The following is a 12,538-nucleotide window of genomic DNA, read 5'->3' on the forward strand; positions in this document are numbered from 1 at the left end:
ATATGAAATTCTATTTTACTTGTAACACAGCGATATTAAAAGTCCAAATATTCTAACGCTGAATATTTCTAGGAATACATTTCAAGTTACTAGTTTACCACCTCTGAGTTTCTACACAAAGCAGAAATCGAATTCTTCAAAACAATAAAAACATTAGCATGATGCAAAACTTGCTTTTCCAGCAGCAAGTCTAATAGAGAAGCACCATATATCTTTGTAGTGCACTATTTACTTCTTGGGGTCACACGTGTGACGCTGCGCTCTCCAGACAACGGCCACTTGAATGTCCTTCTGCGGAAGTGGCAGTAAACAGCTTCCTTACCCTGGGACGACAGTATTGGAAAAACAGGAAAGGCAACGCTGTTGGTAGTGGGATCTGTCGTGCTGCCACGCCGTAACCTTCCTCCTCGAGCTCCCGAGCTCTTTTGCTTGGCGTTCTGGTATTTTAGCCAGAAAAGGCTTCCTTGCCTTAATTTCTTCCTCATAACATAAGAGTGCAAAATGACACTTTTACAGAAAGAAGAACTGCCCCTCGAGTCTCAGTGTTCAAGTGGTCCATAGTACCCTGTACTTCAGTGAGGTCAGCAAATAAAGAAAAAAAAGAAAGAAACAAACATTCCTTTTTCAACATCTATCCAACAATTACTGTACCTCAGACATTCCCTTCGAAAAAACGTCTCTTCCATCAGTGGTTTATGTGGCACCATGTCTTGCCTCAAAGCAAAGTTAATTCCAACATAAATCGAAGAAGAGAATCCTGTCACTGAAGGGCTCAGATAAGGCGCCGCCGCTATCAGTTCTTCTTCGTGCATGATTTACAACATTGCTTGCCATAAAATTTGTGGTTACAGACACCATGCTGGGGTACCAGATGACACCAGGTGAAGAAATCCACACAAGAAGGATCATCTGAAGGAGAGAAATCCAAGCAATACGGTAAGACTGTGTTTTAGCAAGGCTACAACTCAGGCAAGGGTTCTGCACACTTGTGTGCATTCGGTAATATTAAAAACACGATGGGTGACTCAATTCAAAGAAGAGAACGAGGAACCAGCTTTCGTCTCAAAAATACTAGTTTCTTTTTTTAATTTGTTAAGAGATATTTAATTTCCTAAGAGTTGCAATTTGTTAATTTGATAGAGACAGAGCTAATATAATAGGAAGGTCAGAGGCTAAAGGAATTACAAAATTTCAAGCACGCTTTGAAGCTCAGGAAAACGGGAGGAAGGTCCACTCTAGAGGATAAAAAAAGTCACCTGTGTTTTCATCCCCGATGACAAATGTTCTAAAGCCAGGTCCTCGTACAAAGGAGCCTGCTCCATGCTTGACGCTGATTACTTGTTGCCACCCAGATCGCATGGAGCTTACCTGCACTGCGAAGGAGTGTCGGCTTTGGCTGTGTGTGCCCGTAGACACAAAATGCACGGCAATCTGACTGCACGGACCCTGCTTTGTGCACAAAGTGCTCTGCTATGTGTCTGCACGCCAGCACTTTCCAGAGGGACTTACTTCTCCCCGTTTGACTATGCAGGGAGCCTAAGAAATCTCTCTTCTTAGACACTTTTGTTCGGGGGCATGAGTCAGGCTTCCAGGACTTTGACTGTGCCATGTTGGTGAAATCTTAATTAACTGCAATGGGAAAAGAGCCAGGCTGACAATGCTTAGTTCTGAAAAGCCCAACTTTTAATTACAAATACAAATAAACCATATTTTTCACTTAAGATTTTATTTCACTTAAATTTATGTAGAGATCATTTACACACACAGCCCGGCTGCTTTAAAAACATTTCATAGCTGCTCCTTTCTACAGTTTTGTAGTGGATGCTTTATGTTTCTTTAAAAGAGCAGAGTGATGATTCATATGGATGATTTATAAACAAATTCACCATGTCTGAGAGAGCAGTAAGGCATTTAAATGAGGTTTAGCAAAATTTATAGCTAAACTGAAATCTCCTGTGAGCATGGGAAAAGATTCCCTTCGACTCTCAGAACTACTGTTTACATGGTCAATAAAAGGAATTTACAAGGAGACAGTGAAGAAAAATCTCGCCACCGTTGTCTGCGTTCTCAGATCAGCGAAGCTGAGCCACGGAAGACAAATGCTCCCTCGCATAGCACAGACAACTCCTTCGTGTTCCTTGGGCCAGGAGTCATCTCCGTCTCTCTGTAGGAGCTTCTTTCGATTAGTCACCACTTTGCTTTTTTTGATTCCCTTTTACATGATGGCAAAGGTGATTTTGTATGCCTTTATCACCCTCAAATGTATTTGAATAAATAAGAAAATAATTTCATAGTAATGATTTTTTAAAAAGATGCCGTTTTATTCCTCAGTTTTTAAAAACGTAAGCCTGTCTGTAAATGCTCATGTTATGTAAAGACAATGCTGTCCTTGAACACAGAGTTGTCCAGGAGCTAGGGAGCTCAGTATGAACTGCAGCCTTCCCGCTCCACAGCCTTTCTGTTCTTAACTGGGTGGCAGCAGGGGTGAAACTGGGAGCCCAGCACCAGCTTCCACATTACTTCACCTACTGTCCACCAGACAGAAGTGGCTGCTGGGAAGAGGCAAAGCAGACAACAGATAACAAACGTGCACAGCACAAAGTGAGGAAAGCCGTTCTGATTAAGTCAGGAAGAAGCTCTCCTGCCATGGAAGGGCAAATTTTCAAAAATTACAAATTACTGTTTAAAAAAAAAAAATTATAAGCACTGAGGAGGCAATGTTAATAAATCTTTCTGTCCCTTTTGAAGATCGGAGTGCAATGCTAACATTACAGAGGTATGGGCAAAAACTTTACTCTTGGGACCTCATCCAAAGACCATTGGAATGAGCACAAAGACTCCCACAAACTTCAATGGATGTGGATCAGGCTGTCAGTTCTTTATTTTTATTTACTCGAGTATTTATATGTTGTTTAAAATTTCATTCAGTTTAAGCAGTTGGATTTACTAGGAGTTACGGTGACCGTAACTGCATCTAAGAGGGATGGAAATGACCCAGTTTGTCTAGCAAAGTGTGTAAACTCTCCCTGAAACATTACTTTCTTGACTGTGATCACTGAGCTGGAGCTGCATGGCTGATAATAGAGACTGATTTACTTCAATGTGATTCCAGCACAGCTGGTTCCCTCTCTTTTTGCTGGTTTAGACAGAAAGTTAGAGAGCAGTGAAGAGATAATTGATCTCTAGAGCCTGACGACCCAGTTATAATAAAGGGGAAAGGGCTCCTGCAGATGTTGAGGAGAGAGAGAAACAGGCCAAGTCCAAAATTAATAACAGACATTACTCCAGACATGAAATATAGCAGAGGAAGGCGGGGGTGAAAGAAAAGTGCTTGCTATATCGTGACAAAAAAGGTTGTAATACAGAAACTCCTAAGTACAGCACAACTTTTTTAGGAAGGTTAATTAGCATCTGAAGTGTTAGGAACATTTACTTATAAAAACAGCGGAACTATTTACTTATCCCTTTTCGGACTATTTCATCGATATATCCTTGTTTGGATTCAGGTCCCCTGATAGATCAGTTCGATACTCTGCAGGCCTTGAGCTGATGCAGCAGAACGGTCTGTTAAGGTATCACCGGGATTTACAGGGTTTCTGCGCACAGTGAGTGCCAGGAACCGGTACAGCTGAGAAGGGGGGTGGCTAATGTCAGTTTACAAGACGCAGGGCCAGAGCTTGACCTTTGCTCCCAACTCTCTTACCACCTTTCTCTCGCAATCCGGCCTAAGTTTTATAGAGGTTACTTTCAGCTCCCAGTTTTAAAATGGTAACAAGACAGTTAATGTACGGTATTTTGAAAGTGAATGTTTAAAGTGCTTTAGCATACCCAGGTCACTAGTGTTATATGGGACAAACCTGGACCCCCATCAGCTTTTTTCCTGCAGTTAAGAAGGAGTCACAAAGTGTAACAGCTTGTAAGCAAATGTCTGGGATGGGGCTAATGCACCTCTCTCTTTCTGTAGTGGTTCTGGGAGAATTCCCCTTCCATCGTTCAGAGTGACACAAAACCTCTTGCTCTTCCTGCTCCTCTACAATTGCAAAACACACTGAAGAGGTGGAGAGGGATACAGTGGACACACAAGTGGGGACAGAGCTTCATTTCATGTTCCTTGACTGCATGTCACACACTGATCGGAAGCAGCAAGAAGAGAAAGTACGTTCTGGACAAAGCATTTTTGGACTCCCAGGATATGGGTGCAATCTGAAGCTTGGGCAGACTTCAGAAGACTAAAAATAAATGGCAAGTTCTTATTGCTTAGTTCAAAAGTTGCAATTCTTAATCATAAAACAGTACCAGCATAGGATGCCTCTGTTTTACCCAACAAGATAGTATAAAGATGCAGCTCAGAACCAAATAGCATAACTTTTGGACATACTTTTTTTTTTTTAACATATCCCTGTTTTTAAAATCTTCTGTCTCAGTTATACTCTCAAGTCTGCTTTAAGAGGGTTCACTCCGAGAAGAGAGATGCTGTGATATCAGAGAGTAACTGTAAAGCTGGAAAGTCTGGGAAAAATTCATTTATGAAGGAACATGCCAAATACTAATCTTCAGTGGGTGTAACTGGAAAAGGTGATTTTTGCTGGATATACAGTTCTAAGCAGGCAACCCTGCTGCAGCACGTAGAGCTGAGTTTTACCTCTTTTCACAGGGACCGGGCAGAAGTTAGTGTTGCAAGCTCTCAGGACCGCTGGTTTCTGATGGGGCAAGCACCCTGAAGCTGGTCTTCCGTGGCGCAGGCACTGTACGCTCCGGGTTTGCACTCCCCCTCCACATGTCACTGTACACTGTAGAGAGGAAAAAAGTAAAAGCATCTTTCATTATAGAGACTCTCTGGGAGCCCATGAAAGCCAGAGGAGTCACTTTCAAGGGCTTTGGATGAGACTTTCAAAGAGAGAGAGGTCAGGATCAGATGTGTTGCTGTTCAGCAACCCCCATCAGGACCAGCTTTTCAAAGATGTGTGCATCTGTTCTCCCTTCCAAAAGTTTGGTTATTTAAGGACTCAGCTGAAAATTTCGTTCCTTACTTAGGCCTCGAGACAGAAACAACATTTAAAAAAAACCTGTTCCTGATTGTCTGCACTGATTTCTTTTGAACTCTGAGCCTCTGGGCCCAATCCTGCTGTCTGAACAGAGGTAAAACTCCCATTGGAACCATAATTATGGCAGTATCTGGGGAAAAACACTATGCATTTGCAGGAAGATCTATGAAGTATTTTAAAATGAATAAGCCTTTTACTTGTATGTGTTTCATGAAAAGTTGTCTTTAAGATAAATGTGATCATTTTCATCTGATTACAATTGTCAGGCATACATTGTTTCATGTAAATGTTATTAAATGAGTGTGTCTCATTGATATGTGACTCATAAAGTAGATAAGTTCCAGAAATACAGAAGCTTGTTTGCAAGAATGTAGAAACAAATACAGACTGATCCCATAATTAATCATAGTATTTAGGGAATTCCAGGCAATCTGTGCAGATGCTGAAATGCATATAGATATGTAATAGTTCAACCACAGTGCAGTTCGAAGAAGACTGAGAAGAAAGCGTTGGAAAATGAGCGTGGAATGTAGTGCCTCTTGAGCATGAATAGCATTTTTAGGTGACATTCTTTGGTTTCAGGACAAAGAAATGAGCTGCACCAAAGTACATGATGGATGTGGACCAGCTGCATCCTGTTTCAGTGGCTGAGTGGTGCAACCTTTTTTAGGGAATGGCTACGTGCAGGAGACACCTGTGATGGTTGGTACTGGAGATACCTCCTCCATACAATCGGAGATTTGACCACAGCACAATGTAAGACTGGAGCTAGCTTTAATCTAGGTAGCTTGGACTCACATTGCCCTGAAGTCACAGTGGTGTGGTCTTCAGCATTTTACGCCTGCCAGGTGTTTGTGCCACTCCAGCTAGCGTCCGTTCTGTGGCATACGATACCACGGCCTTGCTAGGTTTGGTGCTCTCTAAGCCCAGCACTGCAGCCTCACCTAATTACGGTGGGTATAATTACACTGTCCAAGAGGCAGCAGTCACAGTGCCGTTGTTTTGTTCTTTAACGCTGTGTAGGGAAAAGCAGCAGGGGATGCTACTTGAGCTACTGTGTAGAGAAACTTCCTCCTTTTGTAAACACCGTAAAAGCCAAGGCATGAAATAGTGCTGGAGAAAGAGTGCTAGCTGGGACAGGGAGAGAGAGGTGAGAAAGTTTCCCATTCCTACCTGCTGCCAGGGTGAGGAATACCAGCCAGACACCATGTTGTACAGCGTTTGTGATGGACAGGCTCCGTTGTTACAAGCTTCTTCCAGGTCGGTGTTTGGTTTCTTGATGTTTCTACATCTTCTCTGAGGAAAGGTGATCAATTTCCCATGGACGCTTTTCTCACCGCATTTTAGTTCTCGCTTTTGTACACCTGGGCCACAGGAGGCTGAGCACTGCAAAGGCAAAGTACATCTTTTACATCTACAGAAACACAATCAGATAAAGGAGAACGTGCTATGCGCAAGAGACCCCAAATTATGCGAAACTACAAAACCGTTATATAACTAAAACCACAAAGACCATGTTCTGTAATGTGTAAACTGAAATATGAATCAAAGTCAGTGAAAGTCCTGAAAAACAAAGACATCAGGGTACATCTGACTACATCTGGATGTAAAGAACTGGTTTTGTAGTGGCTTGCCTACACCACCTGATCTTCACATGATTGCTCAGCTTTCTCTCCCCCCCAAGGTCTGTGTGTGTCCCTGGGTCAACGTTTCCAAGAGCAGCCAAGAAGGCAGTGAGCCATGCAACCGCACCACCTTACCTCACTCCAGGAAGAAATCACCCACTGGAGTCGGTCATTTTTGGGGCAGCGTCCGAGCACACAGGTCTGCTGGGCTTCAGGTTTGTGGTCTCTGCTGCACATACTTTCAGGCAAGATTTTAACCTTGGGCGAACCCGTACTTTTGCAGTAGACATCCCGTTTCTTAACACCTCTCCCACAAGTCTTGGAGCACTGTGATGGAAAGAAATATTCATTTGAACTAGAAGAAATGAAAATTGGCATTATTTGTATTTTACAGCAGAGCGTAGAAACCGTGGCTGATGTGCTGTGTAGCTGCTGTTATAATCTAAGTAAGCTTGAAAAATCTATTGGTAAATAAGTAACAGAAACATCTGTGTGTGACTGCTAAAACATTGTTCTAAGAGCTTTCTTAAGGTAAACTATGGACTCTTACAGCCCCCATGTAGGACAGAGAAGTGATATCTCTCTTCCGTAGATGAGGAAAGTTGGACTTGCGAGCAAAATGGTTTTTTCCCTGGACAGCACAGTTGAAAGCTGGTCCTAACCTCCCATCTCAAAATCTCCCACGGCAAGATGGTCTCCGCTATTTGTTATTTTGTCCTCACCTTGGCCTAGAGGGATGAGATAGAGACAGAGAAAACTGCCCAGGGAATCTATACATAACTCCTTCACCAAATGAATCTCAGTACAAGACGGAATCTGATACAGACAATGAAGAAGTTTGACCAAAGATATTTTAATTGCCAAGATCACAACTGAAGCTCAGGACAAGTCACCAGTGAATAAATATGCATTGCTGAACCGCGGTTCAGTTGAAAAGACGTTCTATAATTTTAATTGCCTTAGCATACAACAAAATGCACGAACCAGCCATTTCTGATTAAATGAAGAAATAAATGGCCCTGAAATAACGCTGCCAGCTTTCTACCTTGTTGCATCCTCTTCTAATTGTTCCTCTTTTTACTAATAATTCAGGGGCACGTTCTAAATCACAAATGTTTTTAAAAGATTTCATGAAAGCAGAGTTGTACTGAGGCTGCAACAGAAATACCTGCATGCTGAAAATCTGTGGTTTTTATCTTTCCCCCAAACAAACGAAAACCTCCTTTCATTTAAAATTACTCTGATTTGTGCAGAGAGGCAGGCTATTTTGCATTTTTTTTCCCTTTAACTCCCTTGAGTCTGTGATAAAACAGCTTTCAGCTGAATCTTAAAGTCTTCACTAACTTGTTCAATAGGCCCGTTCACTACATTTCTGCAGGACTTGTGGACTTAATTTTCATAGGCTTATTTGAAAATCCCAACTTGAATTGTACACTTCCTGAAAGGGAGGAAAATGGATTTTTTTTTTCATTGTTGTTTTTTTTTTTTTTATTTTAGAGGAAGGAAAAAGTTTGAAAGTGTGAATGTGTTTGTTCTTCCTTTTTAAGTATCTAATCTTCATACCTGAATTTTATAATCTCCTGCCACACTAAGATTTCCTGCACATACACTGGAAGAAAAAGTTTCTTCTTGAGTGTTAAAGCTGTGTTACAGTGGACTATTGAGTAGTTCCTCGTCTGTCATAGTACATCACAGGGCACTCCCCTGGAGAGGCAGTCTGTGCTTCTCAGCTGGCAATGCTTAGGTCAGGATGTTCCTGAACACCTGAAGAGTAACAGTACCAACAAGTGTACACAGAAGTAATAGATTTTTCGGTAAATGTAAATCCACCTTGAATCTCACTAAATGAAGATGGAAAAATAAAAATAGTGTAGCTCCTTTTGATACAAGTGTACTGTCAGCTCTCTGCTAAATCCCAGATTTCCCAGTACTTCATTTATCCTTACACTAACAGTTCATACCAGCAGCAACAGTAGTGAAAGAGCAGAGATTAGTTTTGTGTAAGCGTGTGTGTGGTTTTTAACTCAGGCTGGTTTAATGTCAGGCAGTTCCCAGGTTTGTGAAGCAGGGTGTGTACACACAGGAATCTGCCCAGGGGCCTTATGCCCCTCATGGCAATTAACTGCAGCAGTACTCTACTTGCAGCAGAATAGTTACTCTAACAAAGGCAAAAGTACAGAAGTGATTAGTGAATGTGTAAATCACAAATTTATCAACCCACAATCCACATACGTGTGCGCATTAATATGCAACTCTAACCCCAAATATTTCTTCATTCCTCGACTGCCTGTCATCTCTAAGAAAAGTTCATGTTGCTGTGGGAAGTAACCTCAGAGGGGGGTTAATGGCTTTGAAGAATTCATAGAGCCTTAAGTTCTGAAACCAGAAAAAATTATCCGTCTGTTTGTATGTACCAAAACGGACACCACGTGCCCAATTCTGGCAAGCCCTCCTGTCCGAGCACTTAGGAAGGCTAGTTAATATATACATAGTTTACATATTATCTTCATGAATAGAACCACTTGCAAAATGCTGGTCTTCACAAAGGTTGCACTAGTCTTCTTTTTGAGCAGTGTTTTTGGCAATATTTTACTTATGCCAGCAGACAAAAATGTAAGTTTTTCTCCACATTACCTGAGACCATAGGCCAGGGCTCCATTCAGGTGGGCAGTCCTGACTATTGCACATCTGCACCTGTGTAGGGGTGCTGACAGGACACAGGGCATGGGCCACTACCTCCTCTCTTTGGAAAGCCCGTTTCTGGACACACTGAATGAGACGACTTTGTTGCCCTCCTCCACAAGATTTGCTGCATGCGCTCCATTCGCCTGTTGACCAGCTTAAAGGAGAAGATGTATGTTAGAAACACAGGGGTCCAATAGCTTTATAAAATCAGTACATATGAGCCACCTATCACATGTGAATTATTTGGGGATTCTGCTTAGCCTGCTCTCCTGCTGTACTGGTATCTGTTCAAGCAATCAAAAAGCCTTATTTACATAATACATCTTCAAAGCATGGAACATTTTGCTAGGGATGAAATATAAATCACAAAAGTAGAAAAACTAGTATTACTTACTTACAGTTCTTATCTACCAGAACCAACTTGCCTACGAATCCGACCTGGAATCTGGAATTCCACGGGATCTGAGAGAGATGCTGCCATTGAGGCTAGTGGAGTGTCTAGAAGATCCAAGGGTCTGGCTAACAAATCACCGTTCCTTTTTAGTCATGCCTGTGCACCTCTCTCAAACAGGAAAAGAAAAATCTTTTCTAAAGACATGGTGGGATGATCACTTTTGTCACTTTAGCTGCTGAAGAGACCTCCAAACAGACTAAGAGACCCAAGGCCAAAGGAAGAAACCAGATAGAGAGAGTTCTGTAAATCGATAAGATTCAATTATTGGAAAGTTCTGCCCTTTGTTGTGACAGTTTTTCCTTTTTACATCTCTCTTGGAAGACAGGGTGGAGGAGGAAGATTCACCTAAGCTGGTATAAGGGAAAAGCTGGCATGGCAGGGAAAGAACGGGGCCGATTTAGCTGAGCATGTACCTCCCGAGGCATTTGTGCGTAGGTACATCCACACAGGGCGACAAATGTTGGCATGGTGCTGTCCAGTGGCATCTATGTCAAACCTTACTGGCCCCTAGTCACAAAAAAGAACTTGCTTGCTAAAATCAGCAGTCCTGTCATTAGTGTCTGGAGGATTTAACTATCCTCAGACTAATAAATTTGGCAGACAGATGATGCAGAATCTAAATAAAACAGAGGAAATTTAACCAGCAAAAGCTGTTGGGCAAATCTGCACTGCAGTCACAGGCAGGCTTCAGTTACGCATCATGTCGCTGACGTTACACAAAGTCTGAAGAATTATTGCCAATTGCTCAGGCTAAGTTCCGTTTTGGAGTGTCAATAGCTGTATGTCAGTAGCAGTATTTCTGTTGCTGAAGCACTGAGTGGGTCCCCAGCCTTTGTGGAACACTTTGCAAACATACAACCAAGTGTCCTTGCCCCTGAAGGCTTACGACGTTAAGACCATAAATAACAACTAGATAGGAAAACAGAAGTGACGAAACAAAGGAAATTAAGAATGACAAAATGATTACTCAAGTTGAGAACTCTTATTCAAAGACCCAGCACTGAATTTAAACTAAAGATTTCAAAACAGCAGTTTTTTACAAATTTTTAAGTAATTTATGCCACAGAAAAGGTTCTCGTCTCAAATCTGACTGCTCAGCCTGTCCTGCTTCCACGGTTTCTCACAGCGTCAGCCCTGTGACCGCCGGAATACTGCTTACATACAGTTTTAGTGACAAGGAAGCTTTTTTTTTTTTTTTTTTACTTTTCTTACTGTGTGAAAGATGACCAGCATCCCATTTGCCTGTCTGTTCACGTCTGCCTGAAAACAAAACTAATTTTAGTTTGTAAAAAATGTATAAAAAGCCTATTTTCGAAAAATTCCTTTGGGAATAGAAGAAGTCCCAACTCTCAGTCTAGTAACTTCAGTAACTGCCAAAAGTAATGGGAAATATAAAAAGCACTAATTTAAGGACAAAGCAATATTAATGTGAAAAGTCAGTAGTTATGTAATTCCAGAACATGTCAGAAGTTTCCTTTTTGTCTGATTTATAAATATTTGGACTATTGCAATACAGACTTCTGGAAGAAAGTTATCGTTTTAATCCTTTTTACAACTTTTAATTAGTTTGCCTTGATGTTTCTGACAACGGTGATCGGTAGAGCAACCAAAAGTGTTCATTTTAAGAGTTTATTCACCGTAACTGCCGAGAAAGTTCCCCTCTTCACAGAGGAGAGGGCAATAAACCTACTTTAACGTCCTCTAGCAAACTGCCATTTTCCAAGATTATCTGGGCCGTGATCCAAGAGTATCTTTCATTAGCTCAAATAACTAAATAATTATGACCAGATTTGGCAGCTCTGACATCCAACAGCAACAGCGTGCAGTACTGATGCCTTTCTGTGTTCTTACTGTTGGGACAGGAGTGTGTTCCTGCTCAGACTAATGCGTCTTTGTTCTTAGGCAGTAATTATTCCTCACTGACCTTTATAGGTCGGGAGCCTCTTCTGTGTCACAAAACTGACACGCTTGGATCTCATCTATTATTCACCTCCTTCCCTTGCCTATTATGCCTACCGTATTTGGGTTTGCTTTATTTGCTGGCTATTAAGCATTCTTTGTTTCCTCCATGGTATTTATTAATACTACATTTTTTGATGTTGGCAGTCTCGGTTTTACGGGAAATATTACATGCCGTGACTTTCTGGGCAGATTGCTCAGCAGAGATATTCTGGCATAGTTTCACTCAGCTGAATGGCAATCTGTTAATTTAAGACATGGTCCTACATGTAGATCCTCCATATATGAATATATCCTAAGGATTTTAAAAATAATTAGTGAGCTGAATTGGTTTTCCCTAGAGGTGGCTTGGGGCTTTTACGGTTTTTCTTTTTGTACTCTTTTTAGGATTCAAGTCATTAATTGTCTTTTAAAGTAGTAAATAATATCAGAACAATTTCAGCATGAAAACATTGCACTGTGTGTCAAAATGGATATTCAGCATTTTCAGTGATAGGAATATCAGTGGATGTTCAAAATACATTGGGATCTCTGGGTAATAGAACTGGAAATTTTGTGTGTGGTCAATAGAAATGAATAAGATTTTGTTGAAGCTTTATAGCATAACAATGCCACATCAAAACGAAGGTAAGCATCAACAGCTTAAAAAGACTCCTGGGAACATCATCGACAATACATTTCTGTGTACATGATACCGAGTTCATTGGATAAAAATAGTTCTGGCAGAAGATAAGTCACATATGAAAAGATTGTGTTTGGCTACAAAGATT

General features: G+C 41.3%; 1 protein-coding gene across 4 annotated transcripts in view; it reads right to left on the reverse strand.

The window, feature by feature from the left end:
• Positions 1–674: 674 nt before the first annotated feature.
• The window catches only part of ADAMTS18 (ADAM metallopeptidase with thrombospondin type 1 motif 18), a 76,668-nt gene continuing 64,804 nt past the window's right edge, over positions 675–12,538 (reverse strand). For all 4 annotated transcript variants that reach the window (XM_087739075.1, XM_009467143.2, XM_087739074.1 and 1 more), the window contains 5 exons: positions 9,305–9,509; positions 6,806–6,997; positions 6,219–6,431; positions 4,643–4,790; positions 675–909 (listed from right to left, as the gene is read on the reverse strand). In XM_087739075.1, coding sequence (XP_087595201.1) covers positions 794–909; positions 4,643–4,790; positions 6,219–6,431; positions 6,806–6,997; positions 9,305–9,509 — 874 coding nt within the window. In that variant the 3' untranslated portion in view covers positions 675–793. The remainder of the gene's footprint in view (positions 910–4,642; positions 4,791–6,218; positions 6,432–6,805; positions 6,998–9,304; positions 9,510–12,538) is intronic.

The sequence above is a fragment of the Nipponia nippon genome, unplaced genomic scaffold (assembly GCF_047370975.1).
Source record: "Nipponia nippon isolate SJK-2023a ecotype South Korea unplaced genomic scaffold, ASM4737097v1 scaffold_7, whole genome shotgun sequence".
Classification (NCBI taxonomy): Eukaryota; Metazoa; Chordata; class Aves; order Pelecaniformes; family Threskiornithidae; genus Nipponia; species Nipponia nippon.